Raw genomic sequence first — 25,453 nt, 5'->3', positions numbered from 1 at the left:
GGGTGCATGTTTAAGAACCCCACGTGGTCAAAATTAATCGGGATTCTCCATCTACGGCGTGCCTCGTGATCATGTCGTGGTTATGACTCGTAAAACCTCCGAATTTAACGTGAATGGATGCAATTTCGCGACGCGCACTAACTTCGGCAAGTCTCTTCAAATCCTCCCGAGCCCACTTGCTGAGGTCAGCAGTCCAGTCACGGCGGAGGCCCGTTTCTCCGAGCAGAGAGGCTCCCGGATATTTCTTGTGCTTTGGAGAATACACACCGCGTCGCCCTCGTCACACAATTGAACATAACTTCAGTTTCTTAGCGGCAGTTTCCAACACCACCTGTTGATATTCCCGTTCCACTCCTCCAATCACGTTCTATAAATTGTTTCCAATGTTGGCTAACAGAGCAATGTCATCTATAAGTGGTAACATCCTGAGTTTTTTCTCTTTCGATACGGTTGAGACATTTTCTGTAAATGTGTCCGCTTCCTGCGGGCACGTTTCTGGTATAGAGTCTGTCTTTTCGGCTTCACCACTGTTAGAGGGGATGCTCCGTTATAGATACAGGCAACGCCTCAAGTAAGCGCACCATATTCTGGTTACTGTTTAGGCTGACGCTAACCAACATTACGATGTGACGTCTCGCGACATCAAAGTGACTAAGCTTTTGAAACCCAATCGATTCTCGCGCACTTTCCGAACTAGGTGGTAAACTATCACACTTCGCTATTCGTGTCGCAGCAGCGGTATGTTGGCATCACCCGGTCGTCATGTCAGTCACACGGGGCAGGATTCGAGTACAAAGGGGACACATCCTTGCTTGCACTAGGGGAGAGTTTCTCCGTGCCGATGCATCGCAGTGTTCGCGTCCTGCGCAAGCACGGAACAAGCACTGCCAAATTCGTGTGAACCACTTCGCCGGTTGGCGGAGGAAAGCCAGCAGACCTTCGAACTTCGGCCTGGCCGGAAAAATACTAGGGCGCCGGGGGACACCGAGCTGTGTGCGTAACACTGCCCCAACGCGCGACTCTCGAGTTGTGATAACGGAGAGAGAAAAAAAAGAAAAGAAAAGAAAAAGGATCGAATCACACATCCGGAACTCATGGTGCAACGGTATCACACTCAAACAAGCGTTTAGTACGAACTGCCGCCGAGATAAGCACGTGCGGTGGATGCCCGACGGAAGACACCTCGAACGTGGTCACGTCGTTGCGCACTCGGCAGAGCGGACCCTTTTGTTGTGACGGCGTGGCATTCGTCTGGCGAAGCAAGTGCTTGCTCGAAACCCGGCAGCATCGAGTGTCGGCGGTCGACTTGACCGCCGTCGAAAGAGTCCCCCCCACCGTGAAGATCTCCAGCGCACCCCGCCTAGATAAGCCGGTGGGCCGGTCAACGCCTCTTGATCCAAACTCCGTCGCACGAGTGAAGTATAAGAACAAGCGAATGTTTCTCCTCCACTTTGATAATCCCGTCACGCTTTTGCTCGTTTTGTGCTCTCTCAGCATCTGCGCCTTGTTGCTGATTTGACGATGCCGTCTGCTTTAGGCCTTCTTTTTTTTTTCTTTTTACCAGAAAGAGTTAAACGTACGTCTGTCGTGGCTCCTCTATCTGTGAGCGTTTGGATACTTATATCTGCTTCGCTGGCGTTACGCGCGTCGAGGTCGACGCCGCTCTCCCTTCGTATACCCTCCCTTGTAATGCAGCGTGCGTGCGGAGTTCTCGGTTTTGTCTAGCGCCGGATATAGCAGCGGCATTACCCAACAAGAATTACACAAGCCCTAGAGCGTGGCCTTTTGCGTCCGTCTTTCTCGGAATCGGATCGCTTTCATGTTTGATAATGCCTGTATTTTGTTCCACCTTCGCGGGATACTTTCTCTACGCCTTGCGACTTCAACAGCTTTCCTTCGTTCGTACATTCGTTGAGCAGTAAGCTCAAACACTGCGCTTCTTTCAGAAATTCTGTAGGCCTACCGTTGGCACTTGATGGGGTTTAAGGTACCGAAGAAACGCATCGGCCGCTATATATGTATACGGAGACGACGTATATAGGTTTCTGATTGATTTATTTTCTATTTCCTCTCTCTTTGTCGGACGCTAATTCGTTCAAAATATTGGAAGCAGGTCACTTATGATTCTTTACATTGCAATAGCACCGTGATTTATCCGTATGCGAATATCGTACGGTGAGCGCCACCACCGCTTGCATGCGAGCAAGCTGATTAGCCGGTAATTTTCACCGTCACAATGACGAAGACGACGCCTAAGGTACTGGTAGTGGTATAGACTATCGAGCTCAACATGAGTAGAGATACGGCATAGACCCGACGCTTCTGCTACCACAAAGAAAAATGGCAGGTGGCATTTTCCTCGTGAACGGGGTTGCGGCCACTAAAAAGAACCGCTTTTAGTTCAGCAATCTTTCGTATGTCGCACTGCCATACAATCTCGGAGCCCGTTAAATAATGGAATGCCGTGTTGCAACTCACTTGCAGTGCTACAGTGCTTGTAACGAAGATGGAATTCGCGTATGCCGCTAAGACTAACTCTGTTGCAGTCATGTGCGTAGCGAACCAAATACAGATGCTATTACATTTATTCATACACGTTCGTTTTTCTACTTCTTTTGGGACGTTTTGCTATTTTTGCTCTCTGATTTTTCTGTCATTTTTGTATTTCAAGGCACTTCCTGCGTTTGTGGCATGAGAGACATCCTGCATTGTTGCTGCTCTTCTGTTGAAACGTCATTCGCTGCACGGTTCGCTGATCTGCGATAGTCGTGTTCTCTTTCCGTTAAAAAAGCTCGCGCACGGAGATAACACTGTGCAGGATGCGTCACATCCTGTGCGGAGCGAAACCAAGTAAAACAAATATAAATAAAAATACAGAAAGCTTGCACGCCTAGCTTTATACCAGGGTTCATCATTAACCGCCCGTGTTCCCCGTTGCTGAAAGTAATTTGTCTATTCCTTCCGAAATGTTCAAAATGCCGTCCAGTAATACTATGCGTTTTCCATAGTATTGTATGGAAGCGGTATGGAATGTATACGGCATTGATATCAATTCCGTAAAGCTGTTACGGAAAATGCATGGAAGACATAGAACTATACTGGATCGCGATCCAGTACATTTGAATAGGTATTGGATGGGCTGATGATAGCACACAGAGATTGATTGATTGATTGATTGATTGATTGATTGATTGATTGATTGATTGATTGATTGATTGATTGATTGATTGATTGATTGATTGATTGATTGATTGATTAAATTCATTAATTGTTCATTCATTCATTGACGCTCGGGCATGAATTTTACAGGCTCGCGTCCGCCACGACAGCTACAGTGTTCACGTTCAGAACTTCCCGCACTTTTGAGAACTACCCGAACTTTCTGCTTTATGGTTGGTATTTTATGGGACACGTACGCTTTTTGCGTTCGCGGAGGTAACACACTTGCCTTCAGGCAATAAGCGCAAGCTTAGTTTCATGCTTTGCCTTTCATGCCTTCCATGCTTTCGCATTGAGCGCCGAAGAGTGAGCTCCGTTTCTATCAAAACCTGCATGACGGCGTGTGACATCTGAAATTAAGCGAGTCGGGGGGGGGGGCCTTATTTGGGTCAGTGTATGAATGCCTGTGAGTGCGCTGCAGCATGAAGCACTTGCTGCTCACCGCAGTGCCAACGTTCTGGAATAGCTGAACAAAAAAAAAAAAAAGAAATGACGGCAATAATCCTTGAATGGTACCTGCCGCATTGTGCAGGCTTCACTGACGTTTTCTGACGTTTTTTTTTTTCTGAACACGCACAGCGCCGAACATATATATGTCACTAAACGGCGCCGCTACATACTTGCGCCGTTACAATAGCAAACCGACTTTCCATTCTTTTTCATGCCATTGTGTATATAACCTAGGCCGTAACGACCAGCTGGGCACATGTTTTCACAGGAATGGTCTTATGCTCTCGAACTATTCGTAAAAAAGCTGACAGCAAATTGCGATATTGGCCATATTAGCGAGGGTGGTGGGCCGGTGGCAAAGCGCACGTGTGAACAAGAACCTCTGTGAATCAGGCCCCTGCTGGTTTCGTATAACAAAGTGGGATAACGGTATGCGTTGACTTAGCTGTTCGTCCACTGCACATGTCCGTCTTTTCTTGAACTCAGTTAGAAGTTATGTTCACAAAGAAATCCGAGAAAATCTTCGTACATTGCCAAGAAATGAATTTCGGAACTCAGTCGTCGAATATTCTCCATGGCTGCTTACACTTCCAAAAATCGAATTGTCAGTAGACGGGATATAAAAAAAAACATGTTCATTCAAGCTGCTCAAGATGTAGTATTTTATCAGATATATATGCGGTATTCAGGATACAGACACGTCCATAGAGATGGCTCAAGTACAGCAACCTCTTCAACTTAAGAAATCGTTATACCGCACCTCAATTAACAGGAATCATTTCAGCTATCTCGGGTTGCTTCGTCCACAACGGCTGAACTATTCGAAATCCTATCTGCGAGATAAAATTTCTAACTTCAGTAAGAGATGCGCAAAAATGGGATATTTTCAGTGATGCACAGGCGGCTCTAACATCACTCTGCAGCACAAAAGGAAAAATGTGCAGTGATAATATAATATACGAAACACTTAAAGACCTCACAAAGGCATGGCCAAGCGAAGCATAAAATAGCATTCCAGTGAATACCAGGGTATTGCAACATCCCTGCCAACATAGCAGCCGATAAAGCAGCGCGACAAGCACGCCTCAAAGATGATGTGGTTCCGCTCCCAATATCAAAGAATAAATTACGCTGCATTATAAAGACAACGTCTTTCAAAATGTGTAAAAATACGTGGTTTGACTAGAATTCTAACAGCTCGAATTTATATCATATTGATCCGTTTATTGAATTCAAGTTTTCATTGTCGTTAGACAGAAAAAATGGCCAGGCTTAGCTTGGTTAAGCCAAGAATGCGTTGCATATTGCGCGAGTTGGCGCCCAGCTTTTCCTCCGGCTGTCGTGACGTCACGTCACGTGGTTGCGCTAAAGGTCAATGGTGGCTGCCCGGCCGCGACCAAGGGCTGAACTGAGTGATTGCAATATGCAACGCATAAAAATAGAAGCAACTTAATAACAAAGATAGCAAACTTAAGAGAGAGTAGGAGGAGGAGGAGACAAAGGAGGGAAAAGACAGGGAGGTTAGCCAGTGTAAGTACCGGCTGGCTACCCTGTGCTGGGGATAGGGGTAAAGGGAATAAAAGGAGAAAGAATAAGAAGAGGAAAAAAAAGAAAAAAAAAAGAAAATTCACAGAGTAACGCGAAACTACGCTCTACAACGTTCAAAGGCGGTCACACAATTCGCACGTCCTTAAAAACTTCAACAAAGCCCTTCAGGCCTTCAGTGCCGAAGCCCGTCTGGACCAATGTCCTAGAGCTTTTTCCTCTGTAAAGGGGCGATCGTCCAGTTTTGCGAGAGCGGTCACAAGCACTGTTCTTCGCACTGCGTAACGGGGACAGTCACAAAGGAGGTGTTCAATCGTCTCCTCGCAGCCGCAGGTGTCACAAGTAGGGCTGTCGGCCATTCCGATACGGAATGAATATGAGTTCGTGAACGCCACGCCGAGCCACAGGCGGCACAGAAGTGTTGCTTCCGCTCGTGGCAACCCTGGTGGTAGGCGGAGTTGCAGACGTGGATCCAATTTGTGGAGACGTGCGTTCGTGAAGTCACTGGTGTTCCACAGATTTTGTGTAAGCTCGCGGGCGAGGGAGCGAAGACTTGTGGCTGCATCTGTTCTTGACAGTGGTATGGGTATAATCTGGGCGCCATCATGAGCCGACCGGGCAGCGTCGTCCGCACTGTCATTTCCTGAAATTCCACAGTGACCCGGTATCCACTGGTAGATGATGTTGTGTCCCTTGTTGATTGCGTGATGGTGGAGTAGTCGGATGTCTGCGACTAGTTGCTCATTAGGTCCATGGTTGAAAGGGGACATCAGACACTGAAGAGCTGCCTTTGAGTCACATAAGATGGACCATGAATGTGATGATTTCTGAACGATAAACTCCAGAGCAGCACGGATAGCTGCGAGTTCTGCAGCTGTCGATGATGTAATGTGAGATGTCTTGAACTTGAGGGTGACGCACTCTGTGGGAATCACCACTGCTCCAGCTGAACTATTAGAGGATACAGAACCGTCAGTGTAAACGTGGATGCGTCCTCTGTGTTGTTCATGTAGCACTGAAAGCACGGTTTGTTTGAGGGCAAAAGTTGACATCTCTGTTTTCCTTTTGATACCGGGAATAACAAGGACAGCCTGGAGTGGATGGAGGCACCACAGCGGTTGAGATGGTCGTGCTGCAGGCGTGAAGTTTGACGGTAAAGTTCCATTGTTGGCGGCAATAATCTTGCTAAACGCTGAACGAGGTCGAGCGGCAGGAAGGGAGGCGAGATGATGCGATGGAAGTCGGGCGAAGTGCCTGATATGCATCCTCAAAGTGTCGACTTGAAGATACGTGTTGATAGGGTGGTCATGCGCGATGGCTATTGTTGCTGCCGTGGACGCACATCTAGGAAGACCAAGGCAAATTCGCAGAGCTTGAGCTTGTACAGATTGGAGGGCACGGAGGTTGGTCTTGCCGGTCCCACCCAGTACAGGTAAGCTATAGCGCAGGAGACCGAGGAACAGTGCGTTATAGAGCTGGAGCATCGCACTCACAGACGCACCCCATGACTTTCCCGCAAGAAATCTGAGCACGTGGGTTATCATGACTAATTTCCTTTTTAGGTAGGAGATATGAGGACTCCAGGAAAGGTCTCGGTCTATTATCACTCCTAGAAAGCGGTGCGTCTTCTCGTAGGCAATTGGCTGTCCACTAATTCTGATAACGTATGGTTTCATTGCTTTACGCGTGAAAGCGACTATAGAGCACTTCTCGCAGGACAGCTCCAGACCTCGTGCTCGAAGATAACCTGATGTTAGTGTGGCCGCTTTTTGAAGTCTGGCGCGCACCTGAGGACGCGTCGCTCCTGATGACCAAATGCATATATCGTCTGCATAGATCGACACATGGACGGATTCCGGAAGGGTATGAACCATGTCGATGAGCACCAGGTTAAATAGAGTGGGGCTCAAGACTCCGCCTTGTGGTACGCCTCGGTAGGTTTTGCGTTGTGATGACGCACCGTCCTCTGTTTGCACAAAGAATGACCTGTCCTTCAAGAAGTTGGATATCCACCGAAAAACAAGGCCGCCTAGGCCGACATCACCCAAGGCGTCCAGGATGGCTTGATGGGTTACGTTGTCATATGCGCCTTTAACATCCAGGAACATCGCCGCTGACAGCTTCCTGAGGCTTTTTTCGTGCTGAACAGACGAGACAAGATCTATGACGTTGTCTATAGAAGAGCGTCCGCGTCGAAAGCCTGCCATAGCGTCAGGATATAACTTGTAATGTTCTAGATACCACTCTAGACGCGTCAGCACCATCCTCTCCATCACCTTTCCTAGACAACTGGCCAGAGCAATGGGACGATAAGACGCCACGTCTAGGGGTGATTTACCTGGCTTGAGCAAAGGCACAAGGCGGCTGGACTTCCATGCAGCTGGAACTTCTCCTTCACGCCATGAATTATTGTACACGTCTAGAAGTGCATGCCGGGCTGTGTGACCGAGGTTTCCAAGAGCTGCGTATGTCACCCCGTCAGGCCCAGGCGATGAGGAACGTCTGCACGCTGCCAACGCCGCCTGCAACTCCTCGATGGAAAACAGATTGTCCATACGAGAATCCCGCGAGATTGGAACATCACGGGGATCATGTGTAGCGAACGATGGCGGTAGACCAGCGACCTTGACACAGAAGTCGTCCGCTACGTCGAGCTCTCTGCGACCTTGGTAGAGAGCCAGGCATTTGAAGGAGTGGCGTTGTTGCGGTGATGTTCGAAGACCACGCACTGTTCTCCATATATGTGACAGGGGTTTATGCGGATCAAGGGTATCACAGAAGGTTTTCCATCTTAGAGACTGCAGGGCGTTGATCCGACGCTGGATCTTCTTCTGTATGCGTCTCGCCTCCCTTAGGTCGTAGATGGACTTGGTGCGCCTGTACCTTCTTTCCGCGCGACGGCGGATTGCTCGAAGCCGCTCCAATTCTGCTTCGAATTCAGAGAATTTAGGAATAGGCCTAAAAGATCTTGTGGCTTCTTGAGCAGCGGCGTTAATTAGCTTCTCGATGTTGCCAGGCAGACAGTCCCGGATCTCTTGGCAATTCTTCTCCATGAGCAACGTGTATTTAGGCCAGTCGATGTGATGAAGAACTGTAGTAGAGTGTGACTTGCGTATGCCGTCGATTTTAACATACGTTGGAACGTGGTCACTACCACGCGTTTCGTTGTCCGTGAACCATTTCACACTGGCACTGAGGCATCTTGAAACAAAAGTCAAGTCCAGGCAGCTGCTGTATGTCAATCCCCGCAGAAAGGTGGGACTGCCATCATTTAGGCAGCAGAGCTCATGGTCCGACGCGAAGGATAGTACACGTCTTCCTCGACAGTCCATCTTTAAGCTTCCCCATAGCGGATGATGCGCATTGAAGTCGCCGGTAATAACCCATGGTCCAGATGTCGCTGTTAAAATTCCACCTAGTCTTGCGCTGTCAAATCGACTCGAAGGTGAGATGTAGGCACCTATGAGCGTGAGTGCGACGTTCTTGCATTTTATAGTCAAACACACATACTGATTGTTGTCATCAGGTGCCACTGGGTGTAAAACATATGTGAAATCGCATCTGATATAAACGATGACTTTGCTGCGGTCGGTACAGGTGGCAGACATGAAAGCTTCATATCCTGATAGGCGGATGGCGCTCTCAACGTTTGGTTCACAAATGACAATTATTGGAAATTTGTTCTTAAAAACAAACGGACGAAGGTCCGAAATGCGCGATTTAATGCCTCTGACATTCCATTGGAAGATAGACGCTTCCTTGACCTCTTTAAGGAACGAATGTAGAGGAGCAGCCATGGTACTTCTCAAGACCGGAAAGTACCGGATACAGGGCATCCAGTATTTGAAGTGCGCCTCGAGCCGCCGGAGTGTGTATGGCAGTCAGTAGTGCTCGTAGCGTGTTCATAAGGGCCCTTATCATGGTGACAACTTGTTTGTCGTTGTCTTGGTTGCTGCCAGAAGGTGAAGCATGATTCGGCGAGCGTGCTACATCTTGTCGCTCCGCTGGTGGATCTAGCCGTGGCAATGGCGGCCACTCCTCGCTTGAGGCAATGAGATTGGAGACTTTCTGCTGAGGAACGTCGTTGCTGCTATTGCTAGTTGTATGCGGAAGTGTCTGGACTGTCAGTGGACGCGGTGCATCCTTAGCAATAGCAGTGGGTTTCCTAGAACTCCGGCGACGTGAACGTCGACGTCGCACCTTAGCGGCAGCCTCCCTGTGCGAGGAACCATCCCTGACCATTTGCCTCAAGACTTTCGCCTCATTTTTCACATGTGGGCAATTCTTTGAAGTTGCATCGTGAGAGCCCTGACAATTGGCGCACTTTTGGTTTTCTGCACGACAGGCGTCGGAGCTGTGCGACCCAGAGCACCGGGAGCACACGGCAGCGTTTGTGCAAACTGCACTAACGTGCCCTATCCTTTGACATTTCCTGCACTGAAGCGGCTTTGGCACAAAAGGCCGTACAATGTGTCGGAAGTGACCGACCTTGACGTGGGACGGTAGGCTGTCTCCTTTGAAAGTTAACTTGACACACTGCGAGTTTCCCAGGCGACGGGCTTGCAATATGGCAATTCCCTCTGTCGCCGGCTTGATGAGTATATGCAGGTCAGCATCGCTTATGGAATTATCTACGTCATACACAACGCCGGCCGTAGAGTCATGATGGTCTTGTTTATAGCAGCGTACGTTGATGCTATCCAGCACCTTAACGTTGCTTAGAATGTCTAGCGCGCTGCGGTTTGTGACATCTATAGCGAGGATGTTCTTACGGGCGTTGATCCTTATATCTTTGATCTGACCCGGAACGAGTGCCTCGAGCGATACAGATGTGGCTTGGCGGTTGATCCGGTTTAGATTGTCGCTAGCAGCCACAGGCACATATAAAATGGTGAGGTCTGATGGCTTTCGCGTCGAGATCACAGTTGCCTTACTTGTGGAAGGAGACGTCCTGACGAGTCTTCTCTTTGCTTTGTGCTTCGCTACGGGCACGAAGTCGCTGTCATCCGAGGTTTCATCACTGGTCCCTGAGTAGATCACAGTGTCCTCGCTGTAGGTGTCACTCGGGCGACTAGACCGCTTTCTCGGTGCGGTCGCTGTTGACGTAGAAGGACCAGGAACCTCTCCAGGCGACTCCTCGTCCATCGCCGTAGTTAAGGGAGTGGCGTCTCCCACTAAGTAGCTTCAAATTCACAGAGACGAAAAGGCAGCGTTCCACACAGGACACTTCGTCGTCGTCTTCTCTAAGAGAGAGTAGACCCACATATGAGACGCGCAGCAATGAACAATGGCTCCTACCCTCAATGGTGGCTGCGCGGCCGCGCCCAAGGGCTGAACTGAGTGATTGCAATATGCTGCACATAATATGAAGACCGTTATTCATCGATTAAGGCTAGTCAATACCTACACAAAGCATTTCTTACATGGAATCCGCCGTGCGGAAACCACCGAATGTGCGTGTGGATTTGTAGATGAAGATATACGTCACGTCCTTCTAGACCGCCCACATCACGACACACCAAGACGCCGACTTAATCAGCCCTAATTACATTAGAGCGCCGACCTTTCAGTTTAAAGAAACTTTTGAGGGCTTGTCCAACAAAGGCCTTGCAGGAAAGTGCTTTAAAATCATTAAAAACGTTGCTCGAAGACAGCGGCACTGTTGGCCGTTATTAACGCTTTTAATGTTCCTTTCATATCAGTGTCGCTATATATATATATATATATATATATATATATTTGTGTGTGTGTGTGCGTGTGCGTGTGCGTGTGTGTGTGTGTGTGTGTGTGTGTGTGTGTGTGTGTGTGTGTGTGTGTGTGTGTGTGTGTGTGTGTGTGTGTGTGTGTGTGTGTGTGTGTGTGTGTGTGTGTGTGTGTGTGTGTGTGTGTGTGTGTGTGTGTGTGTGTGTGTGTGTGTGTGTGTGTGTGTGTGTGTGTGTGTGTGTGTGTGTGTGTGTGTGTGTGTGTGTGTGTGTGTGTGTGTGTGTGTGTGTGTGTGTGTGTGTGTGTGTGTGTGTGTGTGTGTGTGTGTGTGTGTGTGTGTGTGTGTGTGTGTGTGTGTGTGTGTGTGTGTGTGTGTGTGTGTGTGTGTGTGTGTGTGTGTGTGTGTGTGTGTGTGTGTGTGTGTGTGTGTGTGTGTGTGTGTGTGTGTGTGTGTGTGTGTGTGTGTGTGTGTGTGTGTGTGTGTGTGTGTGTGTGTGTGTGTGTGTGTGTGTGTGTGTGTGTGTGTGTGTGTGTGTGTGTGTGTGTGTGTGTGTGTGTGTGTGTGTGTGTGTGTGTGTGTGTGTGTGTGTGTGTGTGTGTGTGTGTGTGTGTGTGTGTGTGTGTGTGTGTGTGTGTGTGTGTGTGTGTGTGTGTGTGTGTGTGTGTGTGTGTGTGTGTGTGTGTGTGTGTGTGTGTGTGGATTATGTTATGTTTTCTGTTCTGTCGTGACTATATGTGATAATGCATTTGCATGCACCCCCAGCTGACTAGAGACTGTATTGTTAGGCGTCAGTATCATTCGTACTTTTGAGACTTTCTTCTACAGAGCTGTGGAATCATTTATCTTGTGTATTGTATGTACCATGTATTTCTTACGTCCTAGGGTTACTGTGAAAACGTTGCTTGACAAGTTCTGGTGCTTGTATGCAAAGGTTATTTTATATGTAAACTTGAACCCATGTAGGTTGTAGGCTAGACCCATTCAAGAGCTAAGGAGTAGCTGGCGCTTTAAATTGTGCGTCGACATCTCCTCATATCATATCAGTAATAAAAAGAGAAGCGTACGCAAGTGCAAACGGGGGACTCCCTACTGGCGCCTGCAGGCTTTATCTCAGGAACGCGCCTAACGGTCCTAAGCCAGTTAGAACGAGACGTAATTCGCGGAAAATTTCATTATATGCCTGCAGAGAAAGAAGAGAGAGGCGCGTGTTGATAATACGCTTTCCTGTACTATCTACTACTGTACTGTGCTGTACAGTACAGTATACAGTCACGAAGACGGGCTTGAACAAGCCGCTGTGACAGTGATGTCACTTACCGCGCAAGAGTGACGGACTGTAACTGACGATGTGTGTGCCGTGTTATGTGCTCTCTCTCTCTCTCTCTCTCTCCTCCCCATCTTTCATCCTCCCCATCCCGCTCCCACGTGTAGGGCAGCAAACCGGTTAAGCTAAACTGGTTAACCTCCCTGCCTTTCCTTCTCCACTTCTTCCTTCCTTCCTCGACAGTTACGTCTTTGTTTTACCACGGCATGACGAAGCTAGAATGACGACGACTGATCGACCAAGACGTCATTCCGACAACGGTATGACCACGAAGGCGTGGCGAAGACTGTATGACGACGTCGCAATGATGAAAGCGGCTCGACCACAGCGGCTCGATCACAATGGAATGACAACACGGTCATGGTGGCGTAATGAGGACTGTACGATAACGATGAAATGACGACGACAGACAGAACAGTGACGATGGCGGGACGCGTGATGGCGACGAAACCAGAACGCAGCAACGAGGACAGAATAAATACGGCGACAGAATAAATGCGGCGGAGCGGCGGCGACGACGACGACGTGATACCAAAGGAATAATCACTACAAAATGAAGGCGATCGAGCGGTGACGAGGACGTGGCGACGTCGGCGTGCTTGTGTTGGAGCTCACGTCCGCGCCTACGTGCATCGGATGTCGTCCCGACCCCCTTCGCTTCGAACGATGCACCCGGTGCCGGTTCGCACTGTGCCCGACAACGGACAGTTGTGCAAGGCAGCTTCTTCGTATGCGTACTACAATTATATTCACCGAGATACAGATCGACCTAGCCACAGAGAGCGGCCACGCCAAAGCCAGGAGGGTGGGCAAAGAACGCTTCGCTTTAGTATCCACTTGTTGTGCCGACCTAAGCGAGTCTTCGGACAGCGTTCAACCGGCTCAAGACCACTTTAAAAGGCAAATTGATTCGTACCACAGCCACAAAAACAAATCAATCGTTGCTTTAGTCGGCAGGTATCCTCGACTGTGCACACACTTGATGGGCTAATTAATTCAGCCGATATCTTCAACGTGGAGGCAGTTTCTGGAAAAGTAGAATTGGCATCCGCTTTTAAGTAACCTTCACAAAGGCCTGTGCATTCCTCATTGGGATGCGAGGTGCACTTCCGTGCGACAGTTGCAGGTGCGTAGAGTCTGGGGAACATCTCATCTGCTTTGCCCCGCTACGACGACAAGCGCCTTCATCTCCTTACCACGTTGGATCACGTAGACTCTCGGTGAGAAACGTCCTTGGATCGCGGCGTCGTATACTCAGAAAGCGACACGTGCATTCCTGCAGTTCCCGAGATCGACAGACTTCAGTTATCACTTCTGGTCTCTCTGCACAGATCCGAATGGACGTACTCTTAGTAGCCTTTGCTTTCTTTGTTTGTTTGAGTCTTTCTTTCTGTCTGTCTTTCTTTCCTTCTCTTAGCATAATGGAAGTGTGTCTGGTTACCGTTTCCACTCTTTCATTTCTTCCTTTTCAGTCTCTCTTTTCCGAACGAAGCTAGAAACACAGCCGTATGTTGTGTACGTCAGTGTCAGGGGTAGAGCATGTAAAGAAAAGGTGAGATTGCGTACTGAGTGACCTGATGACGTAAATTGGGGAAGAAAAGGGAAATGATTGGGTTTGTGGCCACAAAGTACGATGCAGAAGCGTATTATAGCAATCACATATCTTGTCACTGACCATAAATTTTGATGCTTTGATTGCTATTATGGTAATACCTGGCCAGACGGATCTCCGTCAGAAGCTTCGCTACAAGCGAAAGCGTGCGCTCCATGATTTTTAAAATTAATTTGTCCGACTAAATTGAGCAGCCTATCCATTTTTGTCGTATGTCAGCTCACAAGAGTGCCTTTGCGACATTTCAAAGCACTTATTCCACAGCATTGTTACCTTGAGCTTCGGAAGTACGCTCTCTCAAGTACACGTCTTACTTGGCGATGTTTCTTAAGTTGCTGTATAGATCTTGCTTCTGACCAAAATTCGCGTCCTATTTAAAAATGATGACTACGACGATGACTGTCGGCGTTCGTCGTCATATTCGCAGGCCTCGATAGTATATTTACTTCACGCTCTGAATTATTGTTATCAATATTTGTTTTGAAAACATATACAGCAGGCCGGTAACTGCCAACCGAAGGGGCACAACGCTTGCCTACTCTTCAGAAAGGAAGAGACAGAAACATAGAAATGGAAGATAGGAAGAACGGGCGGAAAGAAGAAACTCAGGGCGAGGTGACAAATCTCAAAGAATAAAGCAGAACACACCCTGTAGGTCACGCTAATAAAGAATGGTAAAATAGAAGAAATAGTGTCTGACGTCTTGTCATTTGAAAACAGAAATAAGCTACAAACGTGAAGCTAACTTAGTTACTTCTAGAAAAGTAAGGAAAGCGCAATGAACCTGATCGCGTCGCGACGCAGAACCACTGGGATACAAACATTCATCGAGTGTCGTACGCCGCAGACCAAAGAGATGATAGTCCCTCACTAGCGACGTGCACTGCGCAGTGAAGCCGGGACATTCCAATATCAGGTGCTGAAGTGTGTCGCAGTAACCTCAAGACGTACACGATGGACTGGCCACACATCCTTGTCGCCTTATACGTTTGCACAACGTTCGCACAACGTTCACACAGCGTACCCTTAACTGGAGTAGTTGGGCCCTAGCGCAAACACGAAGCGAGAACGTTCCATTGGCGACGCGCTGGTCTGGATGCAGCTTGAGTAGGTGGCGACGAATCAGCAGACGAGCGTCGTCAAGCTTTCACAAAATTTCAGGGCTGCCACAGTCGTTACAGCGCAAGTTGAGGCGAGCCGATCAGCCTCTTCATTTCCGGCGATCCCTGCTTGTGAAGGCATCCATTGGGCAACGAGAGATACTCCATGTGATGCAATTTTGTTGGCCGAGCCAGTAATGCGTTGCACCACTAAACAATCAATGTGACTGCGTTGCAGTCTGCTAAGAGCAGCGCGGGAGTCCATAAAGATGTCTATCTTCGATGCGGTTAACTCATCTTGCACGTATTTCAGTGCAACATCAAGGCGGGATGGGGTATATGAAATATAGGTTGTACTTGAGTCGAAAGGTACAGAAAAGCTGCTGAGGCGCTTTTACCGTCATTGTGTGCAGATGCATCTTTGAATACTTGAAGATCATTTGGAAATCTTTCGAACATGTGCGACTGAGCCAATTATAGTATGACCGAAACATGCATATTGGGCTTTTTGTGTTTCAGAGATTGTGAAATAAATGGGGAGTACGTGTTTGGTGATACCTTTCGGAAGCGGGGGCGTATCTGAAGCAGCATGTTCAGAAATGCCTGCAATGCTAATAAATAATGCCACCATTTTTCCCATGCGAGAAAACTGGTGGTGAACAGACGATCCAGGGGGAGCAATTGACCATACGATGCGCGGTGCAGACGCTCAATACGATACAAAGCTCTCTGGTCTGCTTGCAGCCTCAGGTATAACTGATGCACTTCAGTGAGTAATGCAACAGATTGCGCCTCACGAGGTAATCTAAGCATTACTCGAAGGGCAACGCGTTGATCTCGTTCTAGTTGGGCCATAGAACTAGGCGGCACGTTCATGACTGCTGACGCATACATCACGCCTGTGAGCGCAGATGACTGGTACGCCTGGATAGCCGTTGTTTGGTCGCAACCAGCACCTCTAGCACTCAAGGAAGCCACATACTTAAGGGGGGAGTGCGATTTGCGTCGTACAAATTTAGCGGCAGGATGCCAAGATAAGCGATCATCCACAATTAACCCAAATAGCCGTGTCGTCGCACCCAGATTATAGGCGTTTCGTCAAGGTACACTGAGTGCGTGTACTTTCTATTCCCCTTTCCCTCACCCCCATTGTAGGGTAGCAAACCGGGTGCTCTTCTGGTTGACCTCCCTGCCTTTCCTGTCCTTACTTTCTCTCTCTCGTCAAGGTACAGTCGGCTCATTGTTCGACGATCGCATTGTTTAGAATGACACACTATTGCAGCTGACTGAGCAGGTGACCTCTGCAGGCCAACTTCACCCAAGTACTCCGGAGTCGCGTTTAGAGCTCTTTGCAAGCTTGCACGAAGCCGCGGACCAAGGCGCGAAGGGCCGCTTATCCACAGAAAAATATCATTTGTATAGATTTAGCTATGCCCGCAGGGAAGTCACTGTCTCGAGGCAAGCGACTTGGAAGCGTGCGAGTACGGTGTTAAACAAATAATAATATTTCGGGTTTTACGTGCCAAAACCACTTTCTGATTATGAGGCACGCCGTAGTGGAGGACTCCGGAAATTTTGACCACCTGGGGTTCTTTAACGTGCACCTAAATCTAAGCACACGGGTGTTTTCGCATTTCGCCCCCATAGAAATGCGGCCGCCGTGGCCGGGATTCGATCCTGCGACCTCGTGCGCAGCAGCCCAACACCATAGCCACTGAGCAACCACGGCGGGTTTGTGTTAAACAAAAGCGGCGATGATACTATGCCCGGTGGGACACCGCACGTCACAGTGCGGGATTCACTCATTCCTCAAAAACGCACTTTCGTCCGGCGCTCTGATAGAAAATTGTGCACAAATTGCAGCAGATGTGCCGAAATTCCCGCGGTTGCAAGAGCGAAAATAATCGCCTTATGCGGAACCGAATCGAAAGCTTGCTGTGTGTCTAGTAAGAGCATGTAGGCGGAATGCTTGTTTCCTTTAGCAAATTCGCGCGCTGACACGACGTCCCAGACGCTGTCCAGAGATGAACGGTGGCGACGAAAGCCACTCATGGGATCAGGGAAAAAATTCAACTTCTCTACCCTAACATATAAGCGAAACATGACCATTAGCTCCATTAACTTGATGACATTTGAGGTTAGGTATATTGGCCGGTAGGACCTCAGGTGCCTTGCACTGCGCACGGGATTTAAAATAGGTTTAACCACGGACAAGCTACATTCAGCAAGGATTACGCAGGTTCTCCATACTTCATTATATTCGTTCACTATACGGTCATGAAAAATTATCAATGTTCCGCAATGCTTGGTCTTCACCTGGGTCAGTTTGGCCTTTGGAGAGGCTGAGCGCTTGTCGCAGCTCCTCAATAGTGAAGTCTGCCTTGTCCATTGGACAGGCTTGCCCATAGGAAGCAGTTATTGTACTCTGACTTGTCAAAGAAGTAAGGTCGCCATTCGTGGGATCACTGGACATAGGAGAGGATAACCATAATTCAGTTCGGCGGGCAAATGACAAAACTAAACAATTCGCGGCATCTGAAACTGTCCAGCAGACATTTATTGTGTTCATGGCTGCTTGAAGAAAGCACACTATCTACGCCTTTCTCGCCTACTCCAAAAAGAGACCGACATTTTGGCCATGTTCATAAACTTGGCTGTTTGTATTCTGATATAGTAACAAACGCCGTCGAATGTTTGTAATTTTACGAGTGCTGCCGATGCTATTGCCGCTTTTTCTCGAATTCTGATGGTATTTCATGTAGGTACGAATAAATGCGATGGGCTTCTGAATAGTGACTTCTGAAGCGTGAAAGCGATAGACGCTTGGTGAAGTAAAATACAGGTCTTGTCAGAAACGAGATCGAAATAAAATTCGGGGATGCCTCCACGGCGCCATTCTAGCAGCACGCCCTCCTCCCTGCCAGTGCTTCAACCGGCATCCGCTAAGCCATCAGTGCTCGCTGGTCTAACACGTGATCGAAGCGAAACATGCAAGGCTAGCACTTTAGACGAAAGCGCGCCTTCCTAAGGCGAAAGTAGGCGTTATAAGCGTGCACGGTGAATTTGCGTTTGCGGTCGCACTGTCTTCCGTAATATAAACGTATCTGGTGAGGAAGGGCCTCTGCGCGCCTCATATCTCAGCCTTGTTAGAAGACACTGTGCAGGAAGACAGCGCATAGCGTCACGCTGTGCTGTTTGGTTGCTGTCGTCGTCGCTAGGAGTGACACATTCCTGTCCAAGGGGATTGACCGAGAGTCTAAATTACGGGAAGTCCGTCTGTATGCCTTTAGAAACGAAAAAAAAAGGCACGAAAATACAAAAACACTCGAGTGCGAAGTGAACACGTCATAAGCTCTATAGGCGCCATGACTTGTTCCCCCTTTTTTGTATATGGCCCGATACCTTACGGAGTTGACAACTTTTTGTGCCAAAACGTGAAATTAAATAAATATGGCGTGTAGGGGCCAACTCGGCTCTTTCGGCAGATCTTAAACAATCGGATGGTGGCGTACGGCTTCTTTATAAGATATCCTGTAAAATAGCTGGAATAACTTCCTCTATTATGAGTATACTTTGTGCAATCTGCTATAAACGTAATAATAACAGAGTAACACATATAAAATATTTTATCAAACCACGCACCACACAGCCATCCGCCGTTTAAACGTTAAGGAAGGAGCCGAGTTGGCGCCGAAAGTGTCGGGCTTAATAAATTCGATTTCTTTTTCTTCTTCTTTTTTTTGGGGGGGGGGAGGGGGGAAGGAGAGAGAGAGAGTCTAGTAAATTGATCATTATTTAGCCCCACTACAGAGGCATGCGTCGAAATTAAAAATGCATACTCTAACGCGTAGTCGGCTCGTCAGGACGCTCACGAAAGTGCTAATGATCAACCAATCGGCAGCAGTTAATGCGGCAAAGATAAAAAAGGAAATACACGTATTTCGCAATGACTACATATACATTTCATCGTTGGTTCGTTCCCGGCCGCGGTGGCCGGATTACGATGGGGGCGGAATGCAAGAATGTTCGCGCACCGTGCATTGGGTGTCCGTTGCAGAAGCCTAGGTGGCAAAAATAATCCGAAGTCCCCCACTCCGGTGTACCTCGTGATCAGATCATGGTTTTGGCAGGCAAAACATTAGAGTTTAAACACCTTATATAAATTTCGCGTTCAAACAGCATGCTTTCTAAATTGTTCGCACAAATATGCCGGTCACATTTGTCGTTCCCCTAATGTATATGTATAAAGGAATGTCGTTGGTTTGCTGTTTCTTTTGCTTCTCTATTTTTTTTGTTAATGCATTGTATAACACCCGATTACATCATTCAAATTGGGAGTATTAGTTTGTCCTTCGTTCTATGTGTGCACTGTTGTCCAAATGCTTCGAGGTCATAGTTACCAAACGTTGTTCTTTGATTGACTATTTGATTGATTGATGGATTCATTGATTGATTGATTGATTGAGATAGATAGATAGATAGATAGATAGATAGATAGATAGATAGATAGATAGATAGATAGATAGATAGATAGATAGATAGATAGATAGATAGAGAGAGAGAGAGAGAGAGAGAGAGAGAGAGAGAGAGAGAGAGAGAGAGAGAGAGAGAGAGAGAGAGAGAGAGAGAGGTGGAAAAGGCAGGTAAGTTAACCGGAGAATATTTTGGTTTGCTACCTGCATTGCAATTTTTGAACAAACCAATGCAAAGGTGGAAAATCTGAATTCCCCATCACTTATCCATATTGGTTTTGTGAACATTTGCTCGTTCATGCGGCGCACGCTAATCAATGCAAGTTAACGGCAAACAATGACGACACTGAGCGTTATGAAGCGCCTTGGTGTACGGGCGTTCCTCCGTGGTTTTCGTACTTACGACTCACATTGCAAAACAGCGGGCAAAGATACGAAAGCAATAAGCAATTACAAGTTCAAAAGAGGAAGTGGCAACTGAATTTTCGCACTACAATAAGCTACAAATAAAACAATATTTTTCCTTCGGCTTTTGAGCATATGTGTACTGCTTTCAAAGTTATTCATAGCGTGTCCGAACTTGGTGCGCAAGTGATCACCAGAGATTGTGCTTCCAAATGTGTTTCAATCTCTCTGGACACTTTCTGTCATCTTCCAAGGATAGTATCTGTTTATGCGCGGTGTTTTTGAATTTCCAGCTGTTGTAAGTCAATTGAAGAGCACAGGTCTACTGTTGGTCGCAGCATATCTGAACGTCACACTATGACTGTTTTTCCGGCACCCTGTCCCCCACCCCCCCTCTCTCTTTTTTTTTATTTTCTGCATTATGCATTACTTGTCACGAATGTTGAAAATGACAGAAAGGCAATTGACGAGCAAAACCTCAGGTGAACCAAACAAAACGTCTGTTTGAGTGACAGCGCGCCTCATTTTTACTGTTTCGTGAAGTGTCGTTCATTCGCGACGGACTGCACAGCGACTTCGGTATACTTTCAGTGTAGCAAGTTCAACGTCTACTTGCACAAATGCATATATCTATCGCAAGCTCAGCCCAACTTTACATTGTTGGACGAAACTCACCTGGAGAGCGCATCGAAATTGCAATGGCAAAATGATGACGTACATGCAAAGACGGCGCCTGAACATGCAAAAACGGCTGTCTGAACAATCAAGATATTTTTTCACTGTTCATGACTCCCTGCTGCGTTTTCATTCCGCGCTCTGCGTACGGTTTCTGTTGCTTAATTAGCTTCGTTTTCGGCATCTGTCTCTTGCGTACGCTATGCGTCTGAGAAGATTCGGTTTCTCCTCAGTTCGTAAAAGCTTGATAATGAACCATTCCAGCTTCGTCGTGTTCTTTGTTATTATTGTTGTTGTTCCCGCCGCTGCTGCTGCTCGGTCGACGCTGTCCGTGAGAACGGCGTTCTTCATTAACCTCCAACTCAAATTACAGCATCTTCCTTGAAAAGTACTTCAGTCCCGTACCACCACGTAATTACCCGAAACCGTTATCCAACCGCGACGCTTTATGGGTGTCTGAAAGCACCGACCGCCTTCTTAGCAAACTGCGGCTGCCTTCATGCGTCACTCGAAACTTGTCTTGTCGTATCCTCGCGCTTCCACACATGAGTGGGACGACCTTCCCGGAAAAACTGTTGTCATTAGATGCAGGGTACATATTTGTGATGACGTATGTAATATTTTCTATTGACGAGCTTTGTTATTTTCCCTTTCTCGCCATAGTGGCTTTGGCGTGGCGCTACTTCGTGATTGCTGGCATGGAATCTGGACATTTAAATGCCTTGTCGGCAATACCCTTGCAGGCGCGACGGAATTTGGACGTTTGCGTTACGAATGATTGCCTCTTTCTCGCTCGGAATAGGTCGAGCGGAGCACATATGTTCGCAAGTATCCTGCCAAAACTACGTCATGCAGCGTACTTGCTTTTAGATGCGAACTGTCGGGACTAAAAGGTATGTGCAGTCTCTCCGAGTTCGCTGCCTGCGCTTCATTTGTTGACAAGAGCGGAGACCACTGGCGTCAGTCGCGACTGTGCGGCTCAAGAGGACGAACGGGAAGCCGCAGTGAATCGAATCTGAGCTGAGCCGCGGTACCAATAACTTGAATTAAATATAGCGTGTCATCTGTCTATAAGCGGTCATTGCGTGATTGCTTCGTGCATATTTGACGACAAAGCTGCTGTCTGCCTCGTGGGAAGAAGCCCGTACCACCAGCGCGAGGTCTCCTGTTCGACACCAAACCGAGGCGGCCGTATTCCTCTCAGGCGGAATCACAAATAACCCTGTGCACCTATGTTCTGGTTTTGAATCATCTTACCCACGGTGAAACATAAACTGAAATTCTCCACTACTGCACTCATCATAATTAACCAACAGCTTTGCGGCATTTCGGAGCAAGCAGTCATCAAAATAACGACGAAACCTATTCGAACTGCGAGACGCGGTCCCCTTTCGGAGGCAGGGCGAGCGACTTCGGTTTCAGCCTTTCGGCTACTGTGAACTTCCCGATAATGTGAACACTCGTGAGTTTGAGACTGGCGAATAAGAAGAGCCTGGGGTGCGTGTCCGCTCACTCACCAGTAGTAGGCCACCTTGTCCCCTCGTCCTGCCAGCACGTGACGGTCGAGCGCGTTGTAGCAGGCGTTGGTGACGCCGTCCTGCATCCACATCAGGCGCACGGGTCCAGCGCGGGGGTCGAAGTTGTACGCCAGGAAGCGGTCGGCGCTGGGCGGCACTTTCCAGTCGAGCCTCTGCGCCAGCTTGCCCCAGAAGGCCGCCGGGTCCTCGACCGACTCGCGGTACATGCGCTGGTACTGAGCCATCGAGGACACGTGGTACCGGTGGTGCTCATGGTTGTCGTGCACGGAGGGCTCGTCGCCCTCCTGTCGCTGCTGGTCTTGGGCACCGTGGATGCTCATGGCTCTTTTTTTTTTCCCCTCACGCTGCCGTTGCACGGTCGGTTCGGGGCGCCGATCGCCCCGCGGCTTGCCTTGACTGCGAGAGACCCCCGGGTCCCCCAGTGAGGGTAGGTTCTGCTGTGTACGGCTGCGCAGCACACCGAGACTGCTTCGGCGCTGGCCGGACCTGAATCAAGCCGGTGTTGGATTTCGCGCCGTGATAAAGAACGAGCACTTGTGGCGCACCGAGGGCGAGGGAGGAAGGTGTGTGCGTGCGTGCGCGTTGGCCACTGGTGGCCGCAGATAGCGCTCACTAAGCGTAGAAGGGGGAAAAAAAAAAGAGCTGTGTCTTTTTTTTTCTTTCTTCGCTGCAAGCTGTACGCGACCGCCCGCTGATGTTGCAGTCGACCAGCCCGCGAGGAGAATACACAGCAGGAGAGGAGGGTGTGAGTGACGGGCGTGCTGGGCAATGGAGAGGAGGGAGCGGGAGAAAGCAGCAGCCTCGGGGGCTCACCGGAGAGGAGTGCGAGTGTCACACACCGGGCCGCGCCACGGCATCAGCTGCGAGGATCGGGCGCGGGCGGCACGGTGCATCCGCACACGGTCCGCCTTGTTTGTCGAGGGAGGAAGCAATGAAAAAGGGGGAAATTATTAACAGGAATCCGGGCGGGTGGATGTCGTCAGCTGACGTGGGGCATCCTCGGCGCGCGGGGAGGACTGTGCGCGGCCGCTTGTGTCGTGTGCGCACGCCCTCCTCATCAAGATTGAAGACGCGCAACCGACGGGAATTAAGAAACTATGCATAAGCGGCTTATACGAGACGTCCAACCTATAGCGCGGTTCGCCGAGAAAGTGCGTCGAGAAACGTTCCGAAAGGGACGACGTGAGTCACGAGTACATATCGCTAGCAATTCGTGCATCGTGATTGACGAACTCGGGTTCCTTCATTTCCCCGTCATTTCGTCGGGCTGGGCGCGTTCGTAGCTACTACGCCGCATCGCGGGTTTGCGAGACGTTACTCGTCGCACATGACGCCGGTCCACGCGAAAGGGGCCAGGTGTTGATCCAACCAATTTGTCGGTCAGTCTAAGAACGTGTGTGTACAAGGTTCTGCGCTGTTATGTAAGGGTTTGCTGCGAGGCACTCCAGTAGAAAAATACGTCAAACACTTTCCGTCTCTGTTTTGCGTCACAAATGAGTAGCTAAACAAATCGAGTGAATAAATATTCAGAAAGTTAAAGTGATAATAAATGTAGCGACGCTGAAGTGAAGGCTACTGCGACGAAGCGTTAATTGAGTCGACATCTGATTGGAAGCCACGGCGCCGCATTAATGCGAGATGTGCACTTTGCAGTCACCTTTCGGGAAGGAGTTAGCCATTTCCTAACACGGATGTTAGGTTCAAACGACGTTGTCGGCATCTCTGCGTAGCTGAATCTCAAATCTCTAACAACTGTCGGTGCCAATGCCTGGAAAGATCTTGGTATAACAACTTAGCAGAGTAAATGCGCAATTGAATGAAGACCGCAAATGGCAACTAAGGAATGCACCTTTATCTTTTATGCCATTTGTGTATTAGTGCTCTATCTGTAGTGTCTCCGGCAGTTAACATGATTCAGTTTATAGCGTATGAGTTTCATAATGTATTTTTTTTAACCTTTGTAACATCCAATATAACGTGACGCATGTCACCCATGTCAAAAAGAGTAGCCGGTACCATATTTCATTGCCAACGACCCCATATTTATTGATATAAATATTGAAAAAAACGATCACAACCAAGAAGCACGTTTTGTCATGTTCCTTTATTCATTGATAGCGTGCTGAAGAAAAAAAACTAAGAAAAAATCTCTAAAGCTGTTGGCGTTCACAACCGCAAAATTGTATGCCTGCTGCCGAGAAATTGTCCACATGCGTTTTTAGCACGCGCTGCCTCTAGTTAAATATAACAAAACAGATCAGGTGCTGTTCCCACCACCTCCACCAGCAAACTCTATTTTACCTCCCTACAGACCTTGTTACGTTTGACGAACGCTGACATAGGCAACGACGCACTTATTTCCTCCTTTTTTTAACGAAAAGAAAATCCCCTTGTCTGCTGCTACCAGTAAAGTAGCTAACCAGACCACTATCTCATTCTCTTGCTCTACGATCTGGGTATTACGCAGACGCCTCTTATTTCGCAACCCCTAAATAATTGCGCTTGGCGAAGTTTCAAGTTCTTCTGGAACGTTAAGACACGTAAATATTCGAACGAATTAAAAAAATAATAATAAGCAAGCCATGGTATCGGCAAGGACATTATTTTCTTGCTTAGTTATACAAACTGCACGTATATGTCCTAACGTCTCAAGTTCTGTGCGTGGAAAATATATATACTATACATTCTCGGAAACTACAGACTGCGTCTCACTTAGAACAGGTGTACCTAAGTGACTTCCTTAATGTCACCGTCAGATTCATGTTGCCACCTCCGCAGTTTTCAATCTGTACTACAGTGGTTTCGGCCCACCTCTACATTATTTTTTTACTTCCAGAACTTAGAGAGAGAGAGAGAGAGAGAGAGAGAGAGAGAGAGGGAGAGGCAAAGGAAAGATAGGGAAGTTAACTGGAGTTTATCTCCGGTTGGCTACCCTGCACCGGGGAGGGGCAAAGGGATGCGATATCTGAGAGAGAGAGAAAAAGAATGAAAAGAAAAACAAAAAAAGGAGCACACGCGCACATACATACAATACAGAACTGTTTCTGTGGGCACTATTACGCACTTAAGTTGCCATTAGGGACAGTAGCTATAAATTCGTCAATTGTGCCTCTTCGAGCTTATAATAAAGAAGGTGAGCGTATTCTGTCCAAGTAGCCACAGATCGTCAGCCCACGCCACCTGCCCTCAGCTCATCACAGCAAGGCTTATATACTTGGTATTGATGAAGTATTTTTCAGTGAATAACTCCGCATTGCATTTTAGCTGCCTCATAACCTCTCCAGAACGTCCCTCTAGACATGTGCTCTTGTCCCCCCCTCCCGCACAGATGTCGGCTCCAACGACAGCACAGAAGCGATGCAGAACCCTCGCAAGGGTATGGTTTAACTTAACCGCACTAGCGAAACGG

At 48.2% G+C, this 25,453-nt stretch overlaps 1 protein-coding gene across 1 annotated transcript in view; it reads right to left on the bottom strand.

Annotated features, from left to right (window-relative positions):
- The window catches only part of LOC135909633 (acetyl-coenzyme A synthetase, cytoplasmic-like), a 64,129-nt gene extending 41,395 nt beyond the window's left edge, over positions 1–22,734 (bottom strand). The window contains exon 1 of the mRNA XM_065441640.2: positions 22,024–22,734. Coding sequence (XP_065297712.2) covers positions 22,024–22,364 — 341 coding nt within the window. The 5' untranslated portion in view covers positions 22,365–22,734. The remainder of the gene's footprint in view (positions 1–22,023) is intronic.
- Positions 22,735–25,453: the final 2,719 nt, after the last annotated feature.

Source organism: Dermacentor albipictus, chromosome 1 (assembly GCF_038994185.2).
Source record: "Dermacentor albipictus isolate Rhodes 1998 colony chromosome 1, USDA_Dalb.pri_finalv2, whole genome shotgun sequence".
In the NCBI taxonomy this organism is placed as follows: domain Eukaryota; kingdom Metazoa; phylum Arthropoda; class Arachnida; order Ixodida; family Ixodidae; genus Dermacentor; species Dermacentor albipictus.
This window is presented reverse-complemented; position numbering and strand designations above follow the sequence as displayed.